General features: G+C 37.9%; 1 protein-coding gene across 10 annotated transcripts in view; it reads right to left on the bottom strand.

Annotated features, from left to right (window-relative positions):
• Nucleotides 1-24,312, bottom strand: part of LOC113051410 (chromodomain-helicase-DNA-binding protein 9) — a 60,553-nt gene that overhangs the window by 22,570 nt on the left and 13,671 nt on the right. For 9 of the 10 annotated variants that reach the window (XM_026215138.1, XM_026215134.1, XM_026215141.1 and 6 more), the window contains 8 exons: nucleotides 10,379-10,764; nucleotides 3,952-4,063; nucleotides 1,959-2,105; nucleotides 1,686-1,754; nucleotides 1,248-1,303; nucleotides 929-1,046; nucleotides 686-772; nucleotides 437-574 (listed from right to left, as the gene is read on the bottom strand). In XM_026215138.1, coding sequence (XP_026070923.1) covers nucleotides 437-574; nucleotides 686-772; nucleotides 929-1,046; nucleotides 1,248-1,303; nucleotides 1,686-1,754; nucleotides 1,959-2,105; nucleotides 3,952-4,063; nucleotides 10,379-10,764 — 1,113 coding nt within the window. Of the gene's footprint in view, nucleotides 1-436; nucleotides 575-685; nucleotides 773-928; nucleotides 1,047-1,247; nucleotides 1,304-1,685; nucleotides 1,755-1,958; nucleotides 2,106-3,951; nucleotides 4,064-10,378; nucleotides 10,765-13,714; nucleotides 14,331-24,312 lie in introns of those variants that run through there. The other variant, XM_026215144.1, reaches the window with a different exon arrangement.

Genomic DNA, 24,312 nt, shown 5'->3' with positions numbered 1-24,312 from the left:
GTTAAAGAGTCGTTTTAGGTCCCTGGAACTCCGAGGCAATTACATCTAGAACGAGGAATGTACGGTGAATACATTATTTAAAAAATAACATAGTATCTTATGCTCACAAAGGCTGCTTTTTCTTGATCAAAAGTACAGTAAAAACAATAATACTGTAAAAAATATAATTGGAATTTAACTTTTAAAATGCAACCATTACTTTATTCTTCAGGGTCAGCCGATCCTTTAGAAATCATTCTAATATTCTGAATTGCTGCTTTAAGAAACATTTATTTATTATTAATTTATTATTTAGAATAGAATGCTAATAGATACTTGCCGGATTAAAGTATACATAAATAAAAAAAATCATGTTTGAATGGTAATGTACTGTAATATAATATAATATGATAATATATCAATGGTATTAGAGGGAGCAAGAGAGAGACGGTCTCACCACTCTGTTGGTGTGTGGTTTTGCTGCCTGCAGCTTTTTGAACTCTTTGATCTTAGTCTGGTCTACATCTTCCTTCAGCTCCCATGTGCTGTCTTCATATGGCAATGAGCACCACTTCACCAGGTAATACACCACCGGCTACACATGCACACAAAAGAAGGTTTTGAGACTTACACAAAATGCACTGCCAGGAACTACAGAGAGAGTGCTAACTGCACTCACACACACGAGTCACAGAGCAATGGCTACCTCTCCGGTGTCCTTGTCCTCACAGTATGAGACCTCCAGAACTCGGTCCACTTCTACATAGTCAGGATTGAATGGTTCCTCCTCCATCTTAAACACACACGTACACATCATTAATTATTACACAGAACTCCGGTGTGTCTCCCCAGCGATTATTATTACTAAATTACATGACATTTAACGTGAAAAGCATCATACAAAATATTTCGTGTTTGCTGAAGTTACAAAAAACATCGGCATTCTTACATCAGCAAAGAAGTGTGCTTTCTGTGCCTGTTTGATCTTGAAGCGCTTGATTTTCTGCTGGATCCTCTTGTCCTTCTCTAAATGCTGCTCCGTCGCCCACTCACAGTGAAGATATGAACTACAACAGACCCAAGTTCACATAATTACTGAATGCTCCTTACGCATACGCTAAATTACGCGTGCTCATCAGCACCTGACTAAATTGCTCTCTGAGCTGCTCCTGGTTATTAGCAATATGAAAAAACATTTTTGTTTTACAGTTTGAAAGCTAACAGAGAAAACTGTTTAAGCTGACAAAAGCAGTGCCAAATTGACTTACTAGTTTTTGTACTTGACATAATACTCTTCGGTTTCTACCGTCAACCCAGGAGACACCTGTTGAATGAAGAATAAAAATCATATTATATTATAGACATATTAAATATAAATGATAAATGATTAAAATAAATGATAAATTATCAAACATATCATTCCCTCCCCCATAAAAAAAAATATATATATAAAATTTCATATATATATTCAAATTTCAGTATATTTCAGAACAGCTATGCCCCCATTCCCCTCTACTGTGCTTTATCTTTATAAACATGCAGTGTGATGCAGACACAATCTGATCACAAGTGGTAACAGGAAGTGTGTGTGAGGCACATCATGTGTAGTGCCATGTGCAAACAGTTCATAATTGCCTTAATAAAAATGCATGAGCTCTAAAAATGAATAAGAACTTAATAAAACAAAGAAATCGCGAAACTCTTACCTCTTTATTCACCACACGAGATGCCATGATTTTATCAACCACAGCAGCATCTTCATCAGTCGGGTTCTCCTATACACCAATATAAACCAGATCAGAGACTCTTAATGTGACAACATACACTACCTCCTTCAAACATACACACACATACAAAATGATGAACTGGCTTTTCTCCTTCTAAACGTATCATATTATATTCAAGATCAGAGAACTGCTTGAGCATGCTGGGATACAAGTCTGTGTGCTGCTAACTGCAGTGAGATTGTAAGCTCTCACCACAAACAGTTGCACTGCAGGCTGTTTGTGAGCGTTGGAGTTGCTCTTCTTGGATTTGACGATGACCTTCATTTCTTCATCAGACAATCGAGCCTCACCATCATCCTCATACTTCTTCCTCTTGACCTTCCGCTTCGATCGCCGCTTCTGTATTTGATCAAACAGATACAGGTGTATTATGAAATGTTATTTCAATTAAAATAACTGTTTTCTAATATATATATATATATATATATATATATATATATATATATATATATATATATATATATATATATATATATATATATATATATATTGTTTGCTACCAGTTCTTAGCAAAGTAGTTGAAATCAAAGCTTGTGAGCAAATTCAATTCTTCTTTGAGGAGAATAATTTCAAACCACAGTTAAATTTGTCTTTAAAGAGTGTGCCTGTTGAACAGGTAGAGGAAACCAGATTTCTTAGAGTTATAATAGACAGCACACTGAAGTGATCAAAACAGAAGAGATGGGCAACATTTTTACCACATTATTGCATTTCTAAAACTGTGCAAACAATGGTTCTTACTTATTTAGATTACTGTGCAGTGGCGAGGTCGAGTGCATCAAGTGAACATTTGGAAAAATTACAATTAGTCCACAACAGAGCTGCATGACTCACTCAAAAGATTGATAAAAAAGGGGTAATATGATAAGAATGCACAAATCTTTAGATTGGCCACTGGTGAAGAATAAGACAATTATTTATCTGCTGTGTTTTACAAGAATTTTTCAGGGTGTAGAGTTTCTAATGTCCTGTACTTTTAACTTTTGTATAGCAGCGCTAGTCATAATTTTAACAACAGGCATGCATCAAAAATATGTTTTTTATTTCCTTTTTCAAAAACTAATGCAAAGCAATGGACTAATGTATAGAGGAATGAAAATATGAAATGATAAAATCACATATTTTTATAATATATAAAATGAGGTTTCAATTATTTAAAGGAATATTTTACGGCACAACGCACAGTAAATGATTGATTTTGATGTTTTGAATTAATTTTCAGTTTTTATTTTTTATTGACATGACTTGATGTTAGTTTAGTTATTTTATACTTGTTGGACCCAAGGAAGAATATGGGGAAATAAACATGTATATAGATACACATTCAGAAATTTTAAAATAAATGTATACATTTACAAATGATTTTCCATTAATGACTGCATTTTCAAATAAATAGAGAAATTCTAAAATTAATTTTCAATATTTAGCAAAAATCATATTACAGTTGGGATGAATTTACCCCAGGGGGCTTCTTGATCCATGTTAATGTCATTTTGGGTGACCAAGAGATAAGGAGAACCCCTGCGAATGCACAATTTTATCTTTCATTTAGCGAATCAGAGATGCCCATCGGGTGCATTTAATAAATTAGTACAGCAGAGAGAGAGAGAGAGACAAGAGCGATAGAGAGAGATAAAGGGATAGAATGAGTGTGAGTCTGTCCTCCCAAATAAAACATGACCTGAATGTGTAAGAGTTAAAGTAAACGGAGAGGATGAGAATATCTCAGGATGACCAAATAAAGACCCAACCGCCCCGCCACGAGACCTCAGTGTTTCCCAGAATGCAGATGGCTGTGGCTTTACCTCCGACATCCTAACTGAGTCATCAAAAGAATACCGCTTTAATTAACACAAGGGTATTTAAAGATGATAATTATATCTGGAAGGGTTGAGGGGGATGAGAGGTTAGTCATTTCAGAAAAAGAGCTGGAATTCATTTGAGGGTACGGCCGTCATCTCAGTCTCTCTAGCTCTTCCTCATGCTGCAGGAAGCACCACTGTGCAGATCAATGTGACCAACCTAAAAACTCCTCCGAACACGAGTGTCCAGGAATATGTTTCGTGCCACCAGCTCCAGAAATGACCACTTACAAATACTCTTCATGCTCGATGTTTATATAAGACTAAAAGTGTTATCCAAGCATATCAAGAATAGATTAAAAAAAACAAAAAACAAAGCTCACCGAATCATCATCATCTTTAGAAGATCGTCGAGTTGGTCTGTCACTGTCAGACAGCTCTTCAGAGGAATCGCTCTTCTTTCGCTTTTTCTTTCCAAGCTTTATAACAATTTTCCTGTAAAAGAGGAGAACACAGTGAGACTTATTTTAACACCGAAACCCACTTGAATTCAATCAGAAGAAACCAGTATTACTCAAAAAACATTTATGGAAACACACAAAAAGGCTGCTTTGTTGACTGCGATGCCTCTGCATTTATTCTGAAACCCGAGAATGTTTCTAAGAGGCAGTAAAACTGTAAAACGGCTTTTTTATATGGTCACAAATAAAACTGACACCACACATAAAAACTGGCGCAATAAACACAGAAACTTTCATATCTCGCAGTGTAGCTCTTGTTAATTATAAAATAAAATAATATATATATATATATAAAAAACATATACACATATATATTAAAACAATAAAATCTGAAAATATTAAAATTTAAGCTAATTTAAATATTAATAACACAATAATAATAATAATATATACATGATATTGAACAATATAGTGTTTGGTATAAATATTACATAACACTAGTTTCTCTTAACTCCATTGTAAATGTCCTTTAATGAAGCCAAACCTTCAGCACACATGAAAACATTAAAAGTCAAATGATTTCACAGAATCTTTCATGCTGGACACTAAAAACACACGTTTGCTATTTCTCCGCAGTGCTGGGCACACAGCTCTGATGAACAGGACATGATTCTCAGGACATCAGCTGTGTGCTGTTATTCTGGGCACTCCACTCAGGATGATGTTACACTTCGCTCTTTTCCGGAACACTATGACTGTCTGGTTGCCTAGTGACCTGATCATAGTGAAGCTGATGCTGTGGGTGGAAGCAGTAATGTTGTGTACTGTGAGTGACACATAAGCTCCACTTCACTGCACTGTAGGGCTGTCACTTTTAGTTCGAAAATCAATTGCACCATCCATCAGACCAACCAAAAAAAGTTTCTAAAATGAAAATTGGGAATCGATTTTAACCAAATATGTACACTATTAATTTTACAATAATTAAACAATTAAAACATATAGATGTAACAAAACTCACAAACAAGCAGAAAAAGACAATAAAGAATTCCGAAAGTGCAGTATGCGTTGTGAAAGCTAGACAGAAAATACCAGCAATTTTACGCGCCTATAAGACCCAGTGACGTCGAAAGCGACCTCTTATGCTCCCTTCACACCAAACACGAATAGAGCGACTGGCGCGAATGATTTCAATCTTAAGTCAATGTAAAGAAACGTGTCTGGAGGTCTCACGACACGGTAGACGTGAATTCGCCTCATTCGCGCATCTAGTTACAGGAGATTCTGAGTTATGAAAAGGACCATTGCAAGCTGACAGCGACTGGCTTCTGTGGGGGAAAACTGGCAGTAATACCCCCACCTTGTGCAGCTGTACCTTAGTGTCCCTGGGACATTAGTGCGGTCGGAGCGCGTCTTCTCAACAGCTGGACATATAGTGAATAAAAAATGCTCTGCTCTGGACCCCGAAAATGTTGATCAACTTGTTTTCCTGTCCAATAAATTTGTAATGGCCCTAACCTTTTTGTGCATTTCATTATGCCTGCCTAGTGCCGCCTAGTCTAAGTGTCGGTTACGTTCAATAAAAAAAACACACATGGCCTGTTCTCAAGTCTATTTCATTTTTTGAACAGTTGTTTTAAATTGCCTAAATCATAAATGCAGCCGGGTTGAAGCCTGCAGTGGTGTTATTCTTTTGTTATGGTAGAAGTCCCCTCTGCATATATATTTTTTCAAGAATGTTGCTCTCCTGTTGCTGTTTGTTATTCTGCACGAAACTTCATGCCAATAAATAAAAAATATTGACACGCATGCACAAACAGGGACCAGAATAAACCACAAAAGTTCTGCCATTTTATAAAATAAATAGGATAAGATAGAAAAGATAGAAAAATAAAAGATTTTCTATAAGGCAAAGCGATTATTAATCGTTTCTTGTATGATGAATCAAATACAAGTCATGAGTAAATACGTTGTCCCTCACATTTTTATGTTGGTGAATCAAGAACAAAAAAATGTATTGTCACTTGAAACTCTAGAGTAACAAATATTAAATATAAAAATATAAAAATATAAAGCTATGAATGCAAAGGACCAACCAAAAAAAGTTTTGAAATGAAATGGGGAATCGGTTTTAGCCAAAAATGTACATTATGTATTAATATTGTTTTATTAATTATGTATTAATTATGTATTAATTTTAAAAGAATTAAAGAATTAAAAATACAGATGTAACAAAAATCACAAACAAGCAGAAAAAGAAAATAAAGAACTCCGAAAGTGCAGTATGCGTTGTGAAAGCTAGACAGAAAATACCCAGCAATTTTACGTACCTATAGTTTCACAGTTTCAATCGCTGCATCTAGTGTTTTGCAAAGAAAATGGAGGACAGTGGCAATAAACCTCTGCAACATGAGAGACGAGTGATAACCCCAAATAACTTGAGTTCGATATGGAAGCACTTCGGGTTTTGGACTGAAAATCTAAATACGAAGAAGGACAAAGTGGTATGCAAACTGTGCGATCGTAAGTCCACTCTGCTTAAATTTTTTTCGAGAATGTTTCACTCCTGTTGCTGTTCGTTATTCTGCATGAAACTTCATGCCAATAAATAAGAAATATTGCTGACTTGTGCGTTCCCAGCGCTCTCTTTACGTTCGTCCGTTATTTGGCGTTGGGTTATTGTATGTGTTTAGCTATATGAATCAGAGCCAAACACACATTAATGCATGCTCACACACTAGATGGATGACAGTGGAAGGTCTTCTGTGGCATACGAAGAAGGCTGTGTTAATATTTCAGGGTTGAAACCTAGGCTACACATAAGCACACACTCAGTCTTTTCCCTAAAAGCTCCTCCGAACACATGGTTGCACAAACATACACATAAAATGAGTTTAAAATCAGTCCTGTGATGAAAAATCTTTTTCATCTCTTTCTTTCAATATAATGTCAATATAAACATCCAGTATCCATTCTTCTTCATCAAACACTCAGCAGCTCATGTCATGACACAACATTTATCAAACATGTATCACAATTGGATTTAAACGGTGCTAAACGTGAGACAGAAACTCAGTATGTCGGTGAGAGAGTGAATTTGTGGGGTCAGTCTCAGTCCGTCTTGGTTGCACATGGTTCACTTCACTTTTGCCCAGCACAGCGTATCTGACCGCACTAAGAAAAGCAAGTTGGCACTTTTAACAACCTGATTCTTGTGTAATTGAATGAACAAACACATGAATAAATAAAAAATATCAATGAAAGTACTGATACAATACCATGAGGGGGAAAATTCTGATACATGACTATATATCGTCACAGCCATAACGTGTCTGGCAGACTGTACAGTTATAAGTGTGTGTGTGTGTGTGTGTATATGACTGCAGTCTCTCTCTCTCTATCTCTCTCAGAGATCACATGGTCTGATTTAAAGCTGTTGTGGCAGCTGTTGGCTGTAGTGTGCAGTTTGGCTCAAAGCGGGTCAGTGGGTTTCTGGCTTTGCACTGCACCGCAGACATCAACCCTGCTATTTATGAAAGCAAGATCTAAGAGATGACTCTGCCTCCATATCTCTACCATGATATGAAAATCAATATTCAGCACCCAGTTACCACAAATCTCTTCAGTTAAGAAAACCTATAGTTAGTGACGGGTAAGGTGATCCTCGATGAGGAATTTTCTGACTTAAGGAGGTTTGTTGCAACTGTCCTCAGTTTTTCAAAAAGGTTGCTGTTTGTGAGTTTGACTTCTTGAGCTCATCGCATACTCAATATGCTCAGGTTTGTTTTTATTTGCTACCTTGACTACAACCTCAAACCTTTATATACACACATACATACAAAAAAGGACATAACACTTTCCTGTCCAATGCCGTAGCATGCAAATGTACTTACTTTTACTTAAAAAGCAATGTTTCGTCTTCCAGAACAGAAGCATTGTGCATACAAAATGATATAAATAATTTTGCAAGCTATGACCTTCTTGACTAGTGCCACAAAGATCGGTCCTGGCTTATGTAGCCGATCATCCAGCATTTGGGACAGGGTCTATACGTCTTCCTGATCACCCACACCCACACTCACACTTGTTGTTCCCAACAATGCTGAACAACACTGGCATTCCTAAATGTGGACTTGCGTGTGGTCATGACACCACTAGTTACAACGTAATACTCAACTGTTAATAAATACCAGCCTCTTATAGCAGACCAGCAACACCGTAGCACATTAGAATGTCATCAGAGGGATGCTAGGTGACAAGATTCAGTTGACAACACTTACAAACTAAAACACGCTCAATAAAAGCTTGCCAAACCAGACAGGTAACTTGCAGTACTTTACAGGGAGAAAGAGACCACTTAGCCTATTCCCATGTCAATATGCAAACATGTCCCTTTCATTCTGAAGTATCTGCAAACCAGCATTTAAAAGCCATCAACATATGCTTCCTTCTGCTAGATGTGGTAAAAATGGCAATCTATACAACAGAGGTGAATGAGCCAAGAAACTGCGTGTTAAACAAGAAAAGAAATCATCCAGTGAGGCACTGAGGCATAACATACACATGTCCTGTTTGTCTTGCCTTTACTGCTGAAGAATTTGGTTCAGTCAGACTGCTAATCCATAAAGCACGATGAACAAGTCACTGAAGATATTCAACAGACTGCTTTTACAAGCACAGCGGAAACGTTAAACACATTCATGCCAGCTTTGTAATCGCACCATCGGGCCATGAGAGAGCACGCAGCCTTTTTAAGAACACAGCTGCATCTGGATTGAACTGTACAGCTGGAGACAATATTTGGCGGCACAAAGTTTGCAGAGCCCTTCACATGATGCACATGACCCAGAAATCTCAAGTCATGTTCTTTCATTCAGTCCTCCATTAATACAGATCAGATGACAGCATGATGTCATAAAGCTCTGCATGTTTGGATGAGAGTTCTGATCTATTCACATTCACCAGAACTGGCTCTGTCTGTGTGAGCACTTGCTGTGTTACACTGGAGGTACATGTAACATTTGGTATAGGAATCATTAACCACAACAAAAATGGGAGAACACCACATTACTGTATGTTCAGTGTTTGTTTGTTACTTTGCCATGTTTGTGGGCTACAAAAAAAGGCTGCTTATTTTTGATCCAATTTTCAGATCAGGGATTTTCAAACTGGGGTCCAGGGAAACCCAGAAGGCCTTAAGGGGTATCAGCGGTCCAAAAAACACGTCTACCAATCTTTATTGCGAAAATAATCACTTTCAATTAATACTTTTCAGATAATGGAAAAACCAAAAACAAAAATGACATTAACTCAACATATCATTACTCAAAATGATTACGCAAATCTGCAACATTTCTACAGAAAACTGCTAGGGCAGTGTTTCTCATATCCGCAAACAGTGTGGGGTTATTAAAAGGAGTCCTTGGTTCAAAAAGGTTTGCTAGAAAGTTGTGTAACTGGTTAAAAAGTGAACTCTCCCTGCATGCTCTGAGCACACTTCTAGACTTCCTAACAGCTGAGGACAGAATCATCAGCATGATGTTGAATGAAATGTATCTGAAAACATCTAAAGAAACGCCGACACCTTTGTTAGACTAAAATGTTTACTCAACGGAGGCACAGTTTTACAGAGCATTTTGCTGTGCTTTCCATCTTTGTAGTGCTCCAATATCCCACATAAAGATATTCTGGCAAAAGTTGCACTGACAGGAAATGCTTAATATGCACATAAACTCTCAACATTTGCATGTTTATTTACTAGCCCGAGGTGAATTTGCTCTAGTTTCACATAGGTCAAAATGGGAATTAATGGAAAAGAAATGGTTGACATACAATATTGTGCATTGAAATATATTCTCAATACTTTTGGGCTCTTCATAGTTACAAGTTCAGGCATTTCTGCTTTGGCTGAATGTTCACAGATGCTCTTAAAAATGGGAAACTTTATGCCTAACAACGGCCTTTATTCTTGACTGTATTCACAATGCTGCAGTCTCTTATTCCTGATTGCTTAATTAAATGCTGTTAGCCTGAAGTAGCATTTTACATGACAGTTAATGCTCCTCACGCTCTGCATCTCTACGAGAACTCAATTCTCATCCTATTTAGACTTAACACACAAACACGTGTTAAGACCACATCTGTAAGCAGTAAGACCTCTTTACTTTGCCCTGATTAGCTGCATGGCTAACAACACGCAGGTGAAGTTACAGAGATGTACTTGAATGAACAGAAGTCATCACAGATCAGGACAGAAAAAGCTGTACTCCCACTTTCAGACCAAAAAAAAACAAACAAATAGCATGTCACTCATCTTTTAGCTTGGGGAGAATGTTTACAGCGGTCTTACCCAATTTGAGCCTTTTGCTTGGGCTTGGATGACATCACAATCCGGGCCTTCTTGGAGCTTTTATCCTTGCCTCTGGACTTGGAGGAACCAGCCTTGTGTCTGCGGTGCTGCGACGACGAAGACGGGAAGCTGTCGGGACTCATGATGCGTGGAATATTTTTCTCTCCCCTCTCTCGTGCTTTGGTGATGGCCTCAGAGATGATTCGATTGGCCTTCTGCTGTTTATCTTCGGAAAGGGACGACTCCATCTGCTGTTGCAGCCGCTTCTGCACCCGCTTTTCTGACACCGATATGTATGAGGACGATGAAGAGGAAGAAGAACTGCTCTTCACTGGTGGGCTGAGTACCCGCGGCTGGCTGTTGGGACCATTAGTGTTCTTAGGAGGCTGTGAGAAAAAGAAAAGAAAGATATTACCACCCAAACAAGATATCAATGTCCTCCATAGGGCTGGACTCATCTAGAATTAGTAGGCTTGACTGTACAGGAAGCCCATAGATAGGATTCTATTTCAGAATCACGTAATTTCATATGTTTAACCCTTGACGAACAAAACACTGCTAAGATACCATGACGCCATGTAGACTAGTCTGACGGTCAATGTTAGAGAACTATTGGACAAGAAACAGAACGATGAGCTGAAATCAACAGCCATAACATTCCTCCTCTAGTCATGACCTAGAAAACTTAGACTCAAGCTGATGTCAATTCTTGAATAGGTTTCTTATTAAGGGGGACAAAGCCAGTACAGTGAAACAGCGACTCTGCACAAAAGATTACTAAGGTCCTGTCAGCAATTTAAGATGTTTTGCTAACTTTTCCACCATTTTACTAACTTCGAGCAAGCGCAATATCCTCGCTCTAAAACACAGACCTCCAACAAACCGACAAGATGCCAACAAACCAGAATGTGCAAATTCATTCCCAGGCGGTGTATGAAATTAACAGCTGCCACCAGCCAAATGCTGGTAGTTTTTCACACAATAGCGGCTAATTTTGCTCATCTACCGTGGGTCGCTTATTAGCTTTGCTTTTGCAGTGCACATTATGTCTGGTTTAAAAAGAAACAATGCCTAATATCTGTTGTTATCAGAGTGAACCTGAACTTGGCTCGAAAACAAAAACAAACAAGCCAAAAAGACAACATTGTAAACGGATAGATGTTAAAGCAAATGATGTAAAGAAAGTAGAGACTGATTTTACAAGCAGATTTTGCATTGTGTTGCTTTTATTAATTGGTTTTGTTGACTGGATACAGGAACACAAGCTTGCAATCGATTGTAAAAAAGGGGCTGTGTTTAGGCAGACTAAATGGTCCGAGAAGTTCGAATAGCAAATAGCTAATATGAAATCACTGTATTCACCGAGAATGATTTTAATTAAAGTGGAACAAAAGAGACCAGAGATTGTGTTTTGTACAAACATAAATGCTTTCTGGAACCACTTAAATTGATCTTTGCACAATTTTTTTTTTTTCAGGGTCAGTTAGTTCATATATTTGAAATGGGGGGAAAAACTGAGTGGCACATAACATTTCTAATTGTCTAGTTTGCTGATTGTCTTAAACATCTTACTCCCCTGATTCTTTACAGTTACAGAGCTCTTACTGAGACAGGTGTGATTTCTCACGACACCTTTTTCAGTGAGGCCTGTCAGGAAGTAGAGACACTTGTGCTTACATGAGCTCAAATACAGATCAAGTGTTAAGGGCCATTCTTTACCCAGCTCAATACTATTTGGGAATTTAATAAGTACACTAGTTACTCAATGACCTTGCCAGCAGACTAAACGTAAGAGGAGGTCCAAGATACAAATTCTCAGAGATCCCATCTCATCTGCTTGAAGTTCAAGCAGTGCAGCATGGTTAGCCTGAGCCCACCCACACATACAGGATGACAACATGGGAAATCCTCAATCTTTGAACTGCTGAATCATCAATGTTCCTAATGCCTGGGTTTCATAATATTCACTGCTCTCTATTCATGTGCCCAACCAGCTATAAGGGAAGTAAAAAAAAAATGGTTTGGACGACTGCATAGGCTTGCACACACACACACACGCACACGCGCGCGCGCACACGCACACGCACACACACACACACATATACAAAGATATATTACTAGTTAAAAGATCTAAAGTAAACATAAGGTATCATTATATTTACTTAAACATAAATATCAATAGGGGTGTTAATAAGTCACAGTTCATCAGAATGACATCACACACAGGTCAAAGGTCAGGAGACACAATCTTCAACTTGAGAGCCCGTCTATTCACATTATCCACCCCTCACCCCATGAAATAAAAAGACAGTCACGTATAATTCACAGCACATATAGTCATATAGCAGGCCTGGACATGTCAGCTTTATTATTCATGCCTGTTTCACTGACATACAATTTCCCTTTTCCCTCCATTTCTCGCTTTCTTTCTCACTTGGAAAGTTTGAACTCACTTGGAGAGTTTGGACCCATAAAGGAAGAGATCTTATCTTTTATTTTATTAGGTTCCAGTCATGCCAATAAAGCTATACAGACATAAAACAAGAACACTCAGTATGTGCTTTCCTGATGGCTAAATAAAGGGAATTATCTGGAAAGAGTGGAATAAAGAGAGAAGCGAGTGGGTTACAAACACTAACTCATTTGGTGGCTAAACACGAGCCAGAGAGCAGAACTCTTGTGAAATATTCACACTGATCCATTTGAGGCACGAAGGGGGAAATCAGCAGGAATGGAGAGATGGTGGAAAGCTATAGGGGGAAGGCGGGAGAGTATATATGAGAAAATGAGTAATCGAGAGAACATGACGTGAGCGAGGGGGAAATGCAGCAAGCCGTGAGCACTACATCTATGACACATTTGTCTATAAATAACTGAAATTACAGCCTGCCAGCATCGCAGCGGTTTCAATCTCTCTCCTCTCTCAGGACATCACCGTCTCTGCTTATAATGAAACGTTGTTGAAGCAGAAACGTGCAGGCGGCACTGCCACACAATGCCTGATGCACACATGTGGCACATCCTACAGCGCCCCGCTGAATGAAAACAGATGAAAACGAAACAGGAAGCAGCACAGACAGAGCCAGAAAAGAATGAGTGATAAAAGCTAGCTAACATAGCATTCCCTGTTAGCACACAAACAAAATAATAAGAAATGGAGAGAAGCAGTTAGCACAAGATGGCGGCAATTGTGTAGCCTGCCGCATGAGCCTGTAGCTGTTCAGTTTTTGCTGCCCCTCCCCCACCCCCCTCCTCCTCCTCCTCCACCTCTCTCCACCCCCCACACACAAACACACACACTCACTCACTCGCTTGCTCGCTCACTCTCTCACTCACCCGTCCTCTCGGCCTGTTCACCGTAGACATGTTTTTTCTTTTCTTCTTCCCCCTCTTCCCTCTCTCCAACCGCCAACAAAAGCCTTGCCCTTTCACCGTTTCTCTCTCTCTCTCTCTCTCTCTCTCTCTCTCTCCCTCCCTCCCCTGGCAGGTCCGTGGCTGAAGAAGCCCTGTTCACCTCCTCCTCCTTCCCTGTCCGGGCTGCATGGAGCCACACTTCAAGGAAAACAAGGGAATGAGGAAGAGACAGATGAAGCAGCCACACTGGTGCGGGATTCTCGCATTCTGCTGGACTCCGCTGAACTCGGTCTATTCTTTTCCCTCCCTCTCTCGCTCTCCCTTTCTTATCGATTCCCTCCGACTGTCCGTCCGAGAACAACTGTGCCCGATCTCTCCCAGCTGTCGTTTTCTCGCCCTTTCCTGTGTACACACACACGCGCATAGACCGGCAAGACTTCTCGTTCCTCTTCCTCCTTTCACATCCCAGACGAAGGTAGGATTGCTAACACAAAAGGTTTTTTGTACTGGCTCAGTTGGAGGCTCTGTAGCTTGTTTTCCTTATTTTCACTTGTTTTTTTCCCTTCCTTTTCCCTCGTTCCCCTCCGCTCTCTCAGGCTGAGGTGTGTGCGGTGAGCAGGAGATGTGGACGAAGCGGAGAGAAATGAAAGCACAAAGCAGCAAAAACGCATCAGCATGAATATTAGAGATGTCGTTAAAATCCAGACTCGTTTTTCTCTCTCTCCCTTGCTCGTTCATTCTCTCTCTCTCTCTCTCTCTCTCTCTCTCTCTCTCTCTCTCTTTAGCTCATTGTGAAACAGGAGGTCCAGCAGAGGGTGCTAGCTGTTATTACTTTAACTTTCACAATTTAACCCCCAAAATACTGAATTTCTCTACTTGCTGAATCTAACCAGGCACAAAACGCTCAAGAGTTTAAGGACGTTCATACACCTACACATATATTCAACAGCTAATCTGTGCTAAAACAACTTTGTTTTGGCACAAAGAAGTGAAACAAATCACAATTAAAATTGTAAATATGTCACAATCATGTCAGCAATTCAATCATCATCTATGCAATCGCACACACATATACAGAAGATGGGGCAGGTGGCATGTGTTCATGTGCTGCCGGATTGACTCACAGGAAGTGACAACAGATCCTCAAGTGGAAACGAGGTCGTGCCCTGACTTTCCCAAAGTGTGACACATTGGCCATGTGCAACTTGCATGTGCACTGCAACAAACCACTTGTGCCCACACACACATACACAGCAAAAAATGAAAGCAAATGTCTGCACTGTGAAAAGCAGATACATAGGAGGTAAAAAAGTGTATTAAAAAGACACCCCAAATAATATGTCAGGCATAAAACCACATGGGTTTTGTCACTATTCCAATCTGAAATCATGCCCAAAAGTTGGTCATCTTCGCTTAAGCGTCTTATGTAGCTAGTAGCAGCGTGATTAGCTGTGACTAGGCCAAGCCTTCAGACTATAGTTAGATTGACTTCTGCAAGGTTAAATTAAGACAAGACAAAACATGAGATCTGAAAGTCATCTAAAACACTCCTTCTCACTAGATGGCACATACTGTAGTGTTGCTGTTTCTGTTCATGCATGTGCATGTTTCTCTTCTGCCAGTGCTAGCAACAATAAAATGTTTTTAGCAGTAGAAACAGGCTTTGTGTGACACGCAGAGAGAAAGAGAGATAACAAAACAGAGACAGAGAGAAAAGAGAGCGATAACAAGGCCTTGAAGTCTGGACTGGTGGAAACAACTCAAAAACAAGACCTTGATAAACAGGCCTACCTCTTATGATGATATGCCCTACCTCTACTTGCATGCAAAAATGTATATAATAAAAATAATATAATAATAAAAAAATCAAATAAATAATATATATAAGACTTCAAAATAATCTTAATAAATAAATATACAAAAAAATATATATGTGTATATTTCACATCTTAAATAGTGCCATTTTGAATGATTCAGGCTATAACAACAGTCCTGCCACCCACCCACACACACACACACACATACACACCCACACACAATTTTAAATAAACTTGTAAGTTGCGAAGAGGATGTGGTAATGTCAAAATGTCATTTCTACATTCCTAAAAGGTTTCTGACAAGGATGCATATAGTAACAATGTTTGGTATTTCGTTAACTTTCTGTGCAACTTATGCTTATGTACATGAACATGCCTTAAAGACAGAATAACCTAAGATGACAAACGTGTGAGTGGAATAGAAAGCAAAGAAAAGAGTGTGCTTGTATGCTGCAAGGGGCGAAAAGAGAAATATGCACATGCTCTGGAATTCACATGACACAAACCACCTCTACACCATGGCAACCAAACGGTTAATATGTAAATAAAATGAAATAGCAGTACCAAAACATTGGGAGGAGTTCAGCTCTGCAGAGAAAGAGAGAGGGAGAGAAAGATCTCTATTCCTTCAGTTCTCCATCTGTGTAGCTAATTCACAAAGCTGCCCACCTTCAGACCTCCTATATTAGGAGGATATTTTCAAGGATATTCCAAGCCTTTAAGTTTGGGGAATGCTTAAGCCAATGTGGAAGAAATACACTAAAGTGAATATGAACTTACTGATCGTAGTGCAATCATGACAAATTGTGCTCCTTTCAACAAGGAAGGAGCTACAGTCTCATGGAATATGACCAATGCCCTTGCCTGTAACTATTTCAGATACCCAAGCAGTCACAAAGACTAAAATGTCATCATCTTATCAGTGCATGCAGAAGGCTGTATACAGCTCCTTCCATGTGTTTTTATTAAACATTCTGTATAAATCAATTACATCTTAGATCCTAATAAAAGTGCAGTTCTCTCTGCTCTCAGCTTTAAATCCATTTCAAGGAAATCTGCTGATTTCCCTTCAAAACAACACAAATATATTATGGTGATCAAAAATATATATATATTTTTTTTTTTTTTTTTTTCCTACAGCTCTAAGACAAATTTTCAAATGAAAAAAAGCAGCTGTACTTACAGATGCATCACTCCTGTCCTGACTGATTTAAATTCTCATGACAACTGAAAAAGCAGCTTGTTAGTAGTAGTAGTGGTCGACCGATATATCGGCTGATATATCTTTTTTTTTTTTTATAATATCGGATGTGTTTGAGGCAGGACTTTTATTTTGACTGCGCTGAGAGGGACTAATGAATGAACACTTAATTTCACAAAGCTTTCACGTTTTCTCTGCATGATGGTCAGTCCGTGTGAACGAAATGCTTTAAACTATAGACTCGTGATTTCAGATTATACTGTGCTTTATGCATTTGTCCACTTTCATATTCATGTCATTTTCACTTTGTGCTGTATGTAAAATGAGGGTTACCCTGATTCCCAGTGCACACAAACCCAGAATACTGAGTCCTTGTCATCTAAAGTATAAGCATGTTTCGTTTACACATTAATTGTTTTAATCCATTGTCAAATTATTTCAAATTTCTTAAATATGAATAATAATAATTTAAGAAAAATCATATTGGCTTTGCTTTATATCAGCTATCGACCCCCCTGCTTTCCATGATATTGGTATCAGTATTGGCTGTCAAAAAACAAATATCGCTCAACCACTAACTAGTAGTGCTTGCTTAGGCAAGCTTAGTAATTTTCTTGCTTAAAAAATGATAAAATGTTGAAAAAACAACAACAAAAGACTTACACTACCATTCAAAAGAATACGATTTTATTTTTTTTTGTTCAAAAATAGAGCAATATTGTGAATTTTTTTTTTTACAATTTAGGAGAACTGTTTTCTATTTTAATAGATTTTAAAATATAATTTATTCCTTTGCTGGCAAAGCTGATTTTTCAGTCGCCACTTTTCCAGTCTTCACATTATCCTTCAGAAATCAAATATGCTCATTTGATGCTTAAGAAACAAATTAATATTATTATCAATGCTGAAAACAGCTGTGCAGCTAAATAATTTTGTGGAAAACACAACACATTATTGTTCGGGATTCTTTCATGGAAATAGAGTTCAAAATAAATCAATTTATTCTAAATAGACTTCAGTTTCATGTTTTTCATAAAAAAAAAAAAAAAAAAAAAAAAAAAAAACTTTTGAACAGTTGTATATGGAAAGGATCTTCAAAGTAACATCTAACTACCAAAATATCATGGACTTGAGTGTGGTGTGTTTTTTAAATTGGACCAATATGCATTGACCTCAAACTAGGGATATTCGTTTTCTCCCAAATATCATTAGATAATACTTCAAAGCCAAACTTAAAAATCAAATTAAGTCAATCAAACAGCCCAAAAGTGTAACTAGACTTTTGAATGTTACATTCTCTCCATCAGCACCACTAATTACAGCTATTTACATTTTTTTTCCAGAAACATTTTTCTTATACTGGTTGAAAGTCTCTTCACATACTTATAGAAATCAATAATTTAAGTTTTCTACCTTCTGCATGAGTCTCAGGACCATACAATGTTTGGCCAATCATTGTATTCAGTCTGATTTCAAATGGGGTTTTAGTTCCCTTAAACCCATATAGCCACATGCTAAAAATACTCCAAACACTTTGGCATTAATAGCAACATCCTAACAAATACTCACGAAACCCCAACATCATGAAGGAAGCTTTCACACAGTCGAGAAAAATTTACAAAAGTCAGGTCCTTTTCCTATTGATAACGTACATCTTCTGTATGTTTAACAGTTCCTCAACAAAAGCAACCCACAACCCAAAATCTGTGTCCTGCTTAGGGGAAAAAGAATTACACTGTCAGGACCAGAGAGAGAGAGTTTAGAGTCCATAGTTAGGACTAGATTAATGAGGGGAGACCTGATGTGTAGCAATGGTTTCCTGAACCTATTAAACATGACGGCTATTAATGACCCATACAGAACACACACACACACACACACACACACACACACACAAAGCACATACACTCACAAATGAGCATATACATTCAGTATTGTGGTACAGTGATCCAGGTATGCTCAAACATATTTTCCATACAGATACCTACACTGACACATTCTTCATTATTCAGTCTCAAAAGACAGAACAGCCACATGCAAACACATCTACTGTAATTATTTAACCAAAAAATATCATATTCCAGTCAAAGAATAAAGTAATGAGTTTTATATATTAGTATATATTATATCAGTTTACAGTTTTATACACATTATGAATGATAACTGATATAACATATTAGTGGTCAATCAATATTGGTGTTTTGACAGCTGATGCAAATATCTGGGTAAACAATACCTTTTAGAAGGGATACTTCACAGAAAATTTTTAATTATGTCATTAATGACTCGTCCTCGTGTCATTCCAAACCCGTAAGAACTGTGTTCATCTTCAGAACACAGTTTAAGATATTTTAGATTTAGTCTGAGAGCTTTCTGTCCCTCCATTGAAAACATATGTATGGTATACTGTCCATGTCCAGAAAGGTAATAAAAAAAATCATTAAAGTAGTCCATGTGACATCAGAGGGTCAGTTAGAATTTGTTGAAGCATCGAAAATAAATTTTTGGTCCAAAAATAGCAAAAACTACAACTTTATTCAGCATTGTCTTCTCTTCCGGGTCTGTTGTGAGCACGTTCAAGTGTTGTGATATCCGGTTCGTAAATGAATCATTTGATTTAACCGGTTCTTCTTGAACCAGTTCACCAAATTGAACTGAATCGTTTGAAACTGTTTGCTTCTCCAATACGCATAAATCCACAAATGACTTAAACTGTGAACTTTTTTAATGTGGCTGACACACCCTCTGAGTTAAAATAAAAGAAATATCCCGGAATATGAACTGCTGTGAAGAGAGAACTGAAGATGAACACCGAGCAGAGCCAGATAACAAATGAAATATTGACATATTTCATATGTGACTGGAAAAATGATGCAAAAAAATCAGTTTGAAAGTCAGCTTTGATTGTTTCTAATAAACTTTATCTGCACTCGCAAGTGGATATTAAATTAAGTTGTGGGATAATTAAATGTATTCTAAATAGACTGCAAACATAAAATTATATACATTTATTTTGTCCTCACATTCTTTCTTGTAACTCCTCCCTCACAGTGGCACAGCTGAATGAGAGGCTCATTATGCAGCTCATTATGCGGGCCTTTGTCTTCTCAGGTGTAAATCACAATGATATTCATGATAGTTGACACCTACTCGCATATGACTTTTACCAACAAAAAGTGTCTTAGAAAATTTAAATCAATATATTGTTTTCTGTGAATGAGTAAACAAGATGATTTTCACATAATTTAGAAAGAAAAATTCTAGGCTACAAGCTCCAGTTCTCAAAAGTCCCAGGAACCAATGTTCTGTATGTGTTTTATTGCCTTATTCAAGTGATTTAACATTTTTAGTTTTTCACTAACCAAGCATAACTTTTTTTTCTCAAAAACGCAATTATGTACATACATGCTGCTCACATATCATTATAGCCCTGTTTATGCTGATTACAGTGAGATTAGACTTTAGCCATTTAGATGTTTAGAAGAAACTGAAAAAAGCACAAATGTCAGTGCATGACAAAACTTCTCCAGGCCCCAAAAATACCCTTAGACTCCAGAGGGTTAAACTGTGTTCCGAAGATGAACGGAGGTCTTACGGGTTTCGAACGACATGAGGGTGAGTCATTAATGACAAAATTTTCATTTTTGGATGAACTATCCCTTTAAGTTTACACTAACTATTAAATCAATGTATGACCAATCAAGAAGAATGCAGAGACTTCCACAGCATAATTTACACTGGAATCCAGTGCTCATTTGTGGGTAGAACAAGTTCAGAGTTTTGTTGGCTGACCTAATCTGCCTCAGACGATTACCATCAACCCTCAGCCTCAGTCTGATTCACTGCTCACTGCAGGTATATACACACACACAAAAAAAGGAGAAAATAACTGCAAGCCGTGATAGACAGATTAAATGGGCCAGGCCAATGTATCGTATTGTGTTTAACTATTTTATGATCAGCATCTGACAATAGCAGACCATTTCTTTCAAAATGTGTTCAAAACATTAGACAGAGCAATAGATAGATAGACAGATGGACAGTTGCACTGGATTATAGATTTCAAGAAAGAGAAAAAAATCAAAACAGAGGGGAACCTCAACTATGCCTTATTTAGAGCAAAAGTGGGCTGAAAAACCATTCACAAAAATGCAAATTCTCCAATTAAAGTACACACACACAAATACAGAGGAGGAACCAGTAAGTTTGACACTCTTGTATGTGACCAGAGAAATAATTCTGGACAGCCATAATTAACAACTATGCTTTATATAGACCTCCCCCAATTTATAAAACATTTACAATTAAAAATGTATTAAGATTTTTACAATCTCTTTTCTTTTCTTTTCTTTTCTTTTCTTTTCTTTTCTTTTCAGATATTCTTTGTTGTCTGTTTAAATTAATTCATTATAAATTTATTATGAAAAACTGTGGTAATCAAATGAATGCATAAAACATTAACAATTTCATATTTCAAATGTAACAATTCCTTTAGTTTTTGACAAACTGTGCAGCACAATTGAGATTTACTGATCATATTAAACTATAGTTTATTATTATCATTATTACTTTGAGATGTAAATTGTATTGTTCCACACGTAATATATTGTTTGCCAAAATTACTTCAAGTTAAATCAAACTTTTATTTTGATGGGTTGGCATGAAAGCCTTTGGGTTTCTGTTTGTATATAATATAACAATAATTTTGTATTAAATAAATGAAATGCTCATGAGCACCACAAATGTTTACGTATGTTTAGTGGACAAAACTGCTTCACTCATTTACACAGAACAAGCAGAATTTCTATTTTTTTACACTTTAATATTCATATACACTATTTCATACTGCAATTTGATTAAATGTAAAACCCTGCTTTTTATTATTGATCCTAAATATCCCAAATCCCATGGCATATCACATTATAATATATAAAATCCAATTTTATGACTGGATTCTGTGATTCCATCTTCATTTACCACACTGCGCTAATCAAACGGCCCTACTAAAGGAAGTATCAAGACATTTCATTTCACGACAGTAATTTAAAGAAATGGAGCAAAAAGGGGTAAATGAATAAAGGAAATATAGTATTTAGATTATTATTATTGTGTTTAAGAAAACATTAATTTCTATCTAGAAATAACACTTTGTGATTTTAATGAGAACATGGCTGTGAAATAAAATCCATTTTCTTTTTGTAAAAAAAAAAAAAAAAAACATGGTGATGGTCGCTCTACTGACCAATCAGAAACAAGCAGCCCTAACCTCCCAGCCAATCAAAAACCATTGGCCATCTCCAGCCCAAAAACGAATAAAACCAACAGTGACCAAATAAAACACTTCTCTTCCAAACTGCAAACACAACTGCTCTAGAAAGCTGAAACAAGCATTTCCCAGCACAAATACGACATCCCACACCTGTTAAGCTCCCTGTGTGTCCTGTGTGTTTGGTTGTGAAGGGTTAAAAATGTCCGTCTGGAGATCATACAGTGTCATCGCCCTGAACTTCTGACATTCCTCTAACCCCCCCCCCCCCCCCCCCCCTCGCAAGAGCTGAGAAAATGGCCGGCTAGCTCACAGACACACACACACACACACATAAACTCACACAGTTACCAGTCCCAAAGTCTAAGCGTGTTAATATTCCGACTGAAGTGAACTCCGCACGTACACCACACGCTTACAAACACATGCAAAGTGAGAACAACAAAGTAAAAGAAGGCTTTAGATTGAGACCTACTGTGTAGTTTGGCCTGGCAAACTTCCCACATGCTTTTTTTAATGGCTCGACTAACCCCTCCCTCTCTCGACGTCCTCCCTCTTCCTTTCCTGTCCTCCCTCCCCTTCCGCTGCATGCCAAAGTCCGCCTATCTATAGAAATGCTACCAGAATCCCTTCCTGTTTACCTTTAACCCCTCATGTCCCTCCCCAGATCTGTGAACCTGACGGCTTTTCTCTTGACGTCACCTGTCATTCAAATCTGACCTTAGATCAGTGCTCTAGGAGAAACAGAGCTGTCAGATTGGTTAAACGAGGCGAGTTGGCTGGTGACAGACAACAGAAACAAACGCACATGCATAGGCTACTAAGCTGAATTAGGTGAAGGAAAAAAAAGGTACAAGCCACTTCCGCACACAGCCACTTCGCAAGCACACAGATGCAGACATACAGCAGGAGGTGGTCAGGTGTCAGGTTACAGTGCTGGTTGGACGCTCTGCCTGACAGACCGGCCCAGTTATATAAACCTCACAGATTCAGGGTCAGGAAGCAACAAAGCAAGCTGGCCACACACAGGCACACACTCACACAAAGAGGCGTATACGCGCACACACAGAGACCGGTTTTACTCACACAGAGCATTCACGCGGCACATGGTAGGAAGCCTGCAAGCAAACCCACACACACATACACACACCTTGCTTCACGCCACACTGGTCATTGGGAACGGGGTTGATGAACTTTAGCCATTTTCATTCTTGCATTAAGACACCTACATCTTTTCCCTTGTTTTTCTCCAACATAGAGACACCAACAGTGAATACAGCTGAAAACTAAAAAAAAACTAAGCAGCACCACAACAGCTTAAATCATTTTGCACTGGTAATGTCGAAGCTACTAACTAATGTAATAGGCTGGGAGCTTAACACTAGACAGAAAAAATTTATATAAAATAAAATATGGTAAAAATAATATTGTAATGTATTTGCAATGGTAATCCATTGTTATGAAAATGTAAATAATTGAATCTAGAATGATAGAATTGTGTACAAATACAAACAATGGTTTAAATTATAAAGCCAGACACCAAGAATATCACAATCCTTTTGATCAGAAATACTGTAAAAACAGTATATTGTGAAATATTACCATTACTTTTTTACGTTTTCTATTTGTATACATTTTAAAGGGTTAATTCATCCAAAATGAAAATTATGTCATTAAGGACTCACCCTCATGTCGTTCCAAACCTGTAATACCTCCGTTCATCAACACAGTTTAAGATATTTTAGATTTAGTCCGAGAGCTCTCAGTCCCTCCATTGAAAATGTATGTATGGTATCCTGTCCATTAGTGCTGCAACGACGCGTCTACGTCATCGATGTGCGTGAAATGCGTCGACGCCTCACACTGTTTACATCTTGCGTAATGGCATACTGGGAATGGAGAAAGTTGCATTCTATCACAAAAACAGAGACCACTGTTATCAAAAGTATGCGAATACTTCAAACAGAGGCCAAATAAAATGGCCATTTGTTCCCTTTGAAAAAACGATATGCTGTACCACGGCAGCACAACTGCGATGCACGAGCACCTGGCGCTCTCCGGTGTTATGGTTTAACTGGTTACCGTGTGATCTGGTGACCAACTTCCTGGTTCAGGTCTCTGGTGCAGATGTGATGGAACAACCACAGCTGATTCGGCGATTCTAAAAGTACAAACTGATCTGATGATATTAAGTATCTAATAAACGCAGACTTGCTCATTGCATGACTCTGATATTCTTGTAAAGATTACAAGTTATTGGTATGATCACCCGTAGCGGCTGAAGTAAGGATAAAAT

Source organism: Carassius auratus, chromosome 32 (genome assembly GCF_003368295.1).
Source record: "Carassius auratus strain Wakin chromosome 32, ASM336829v1, whole genome shotgun sequence".
Taxonomy (NCBI): domain Eukaryota; kingdom Metazoa; phylum Chordata; class Actinopteri; order Cypriniformes; family Cyprinidae; genus Carassius; species Carassius auratus.
Note: the sequence above shows the minus strand (reverse complement) of the source record. Positions and strands in the feature narration are given on the sequence as shown.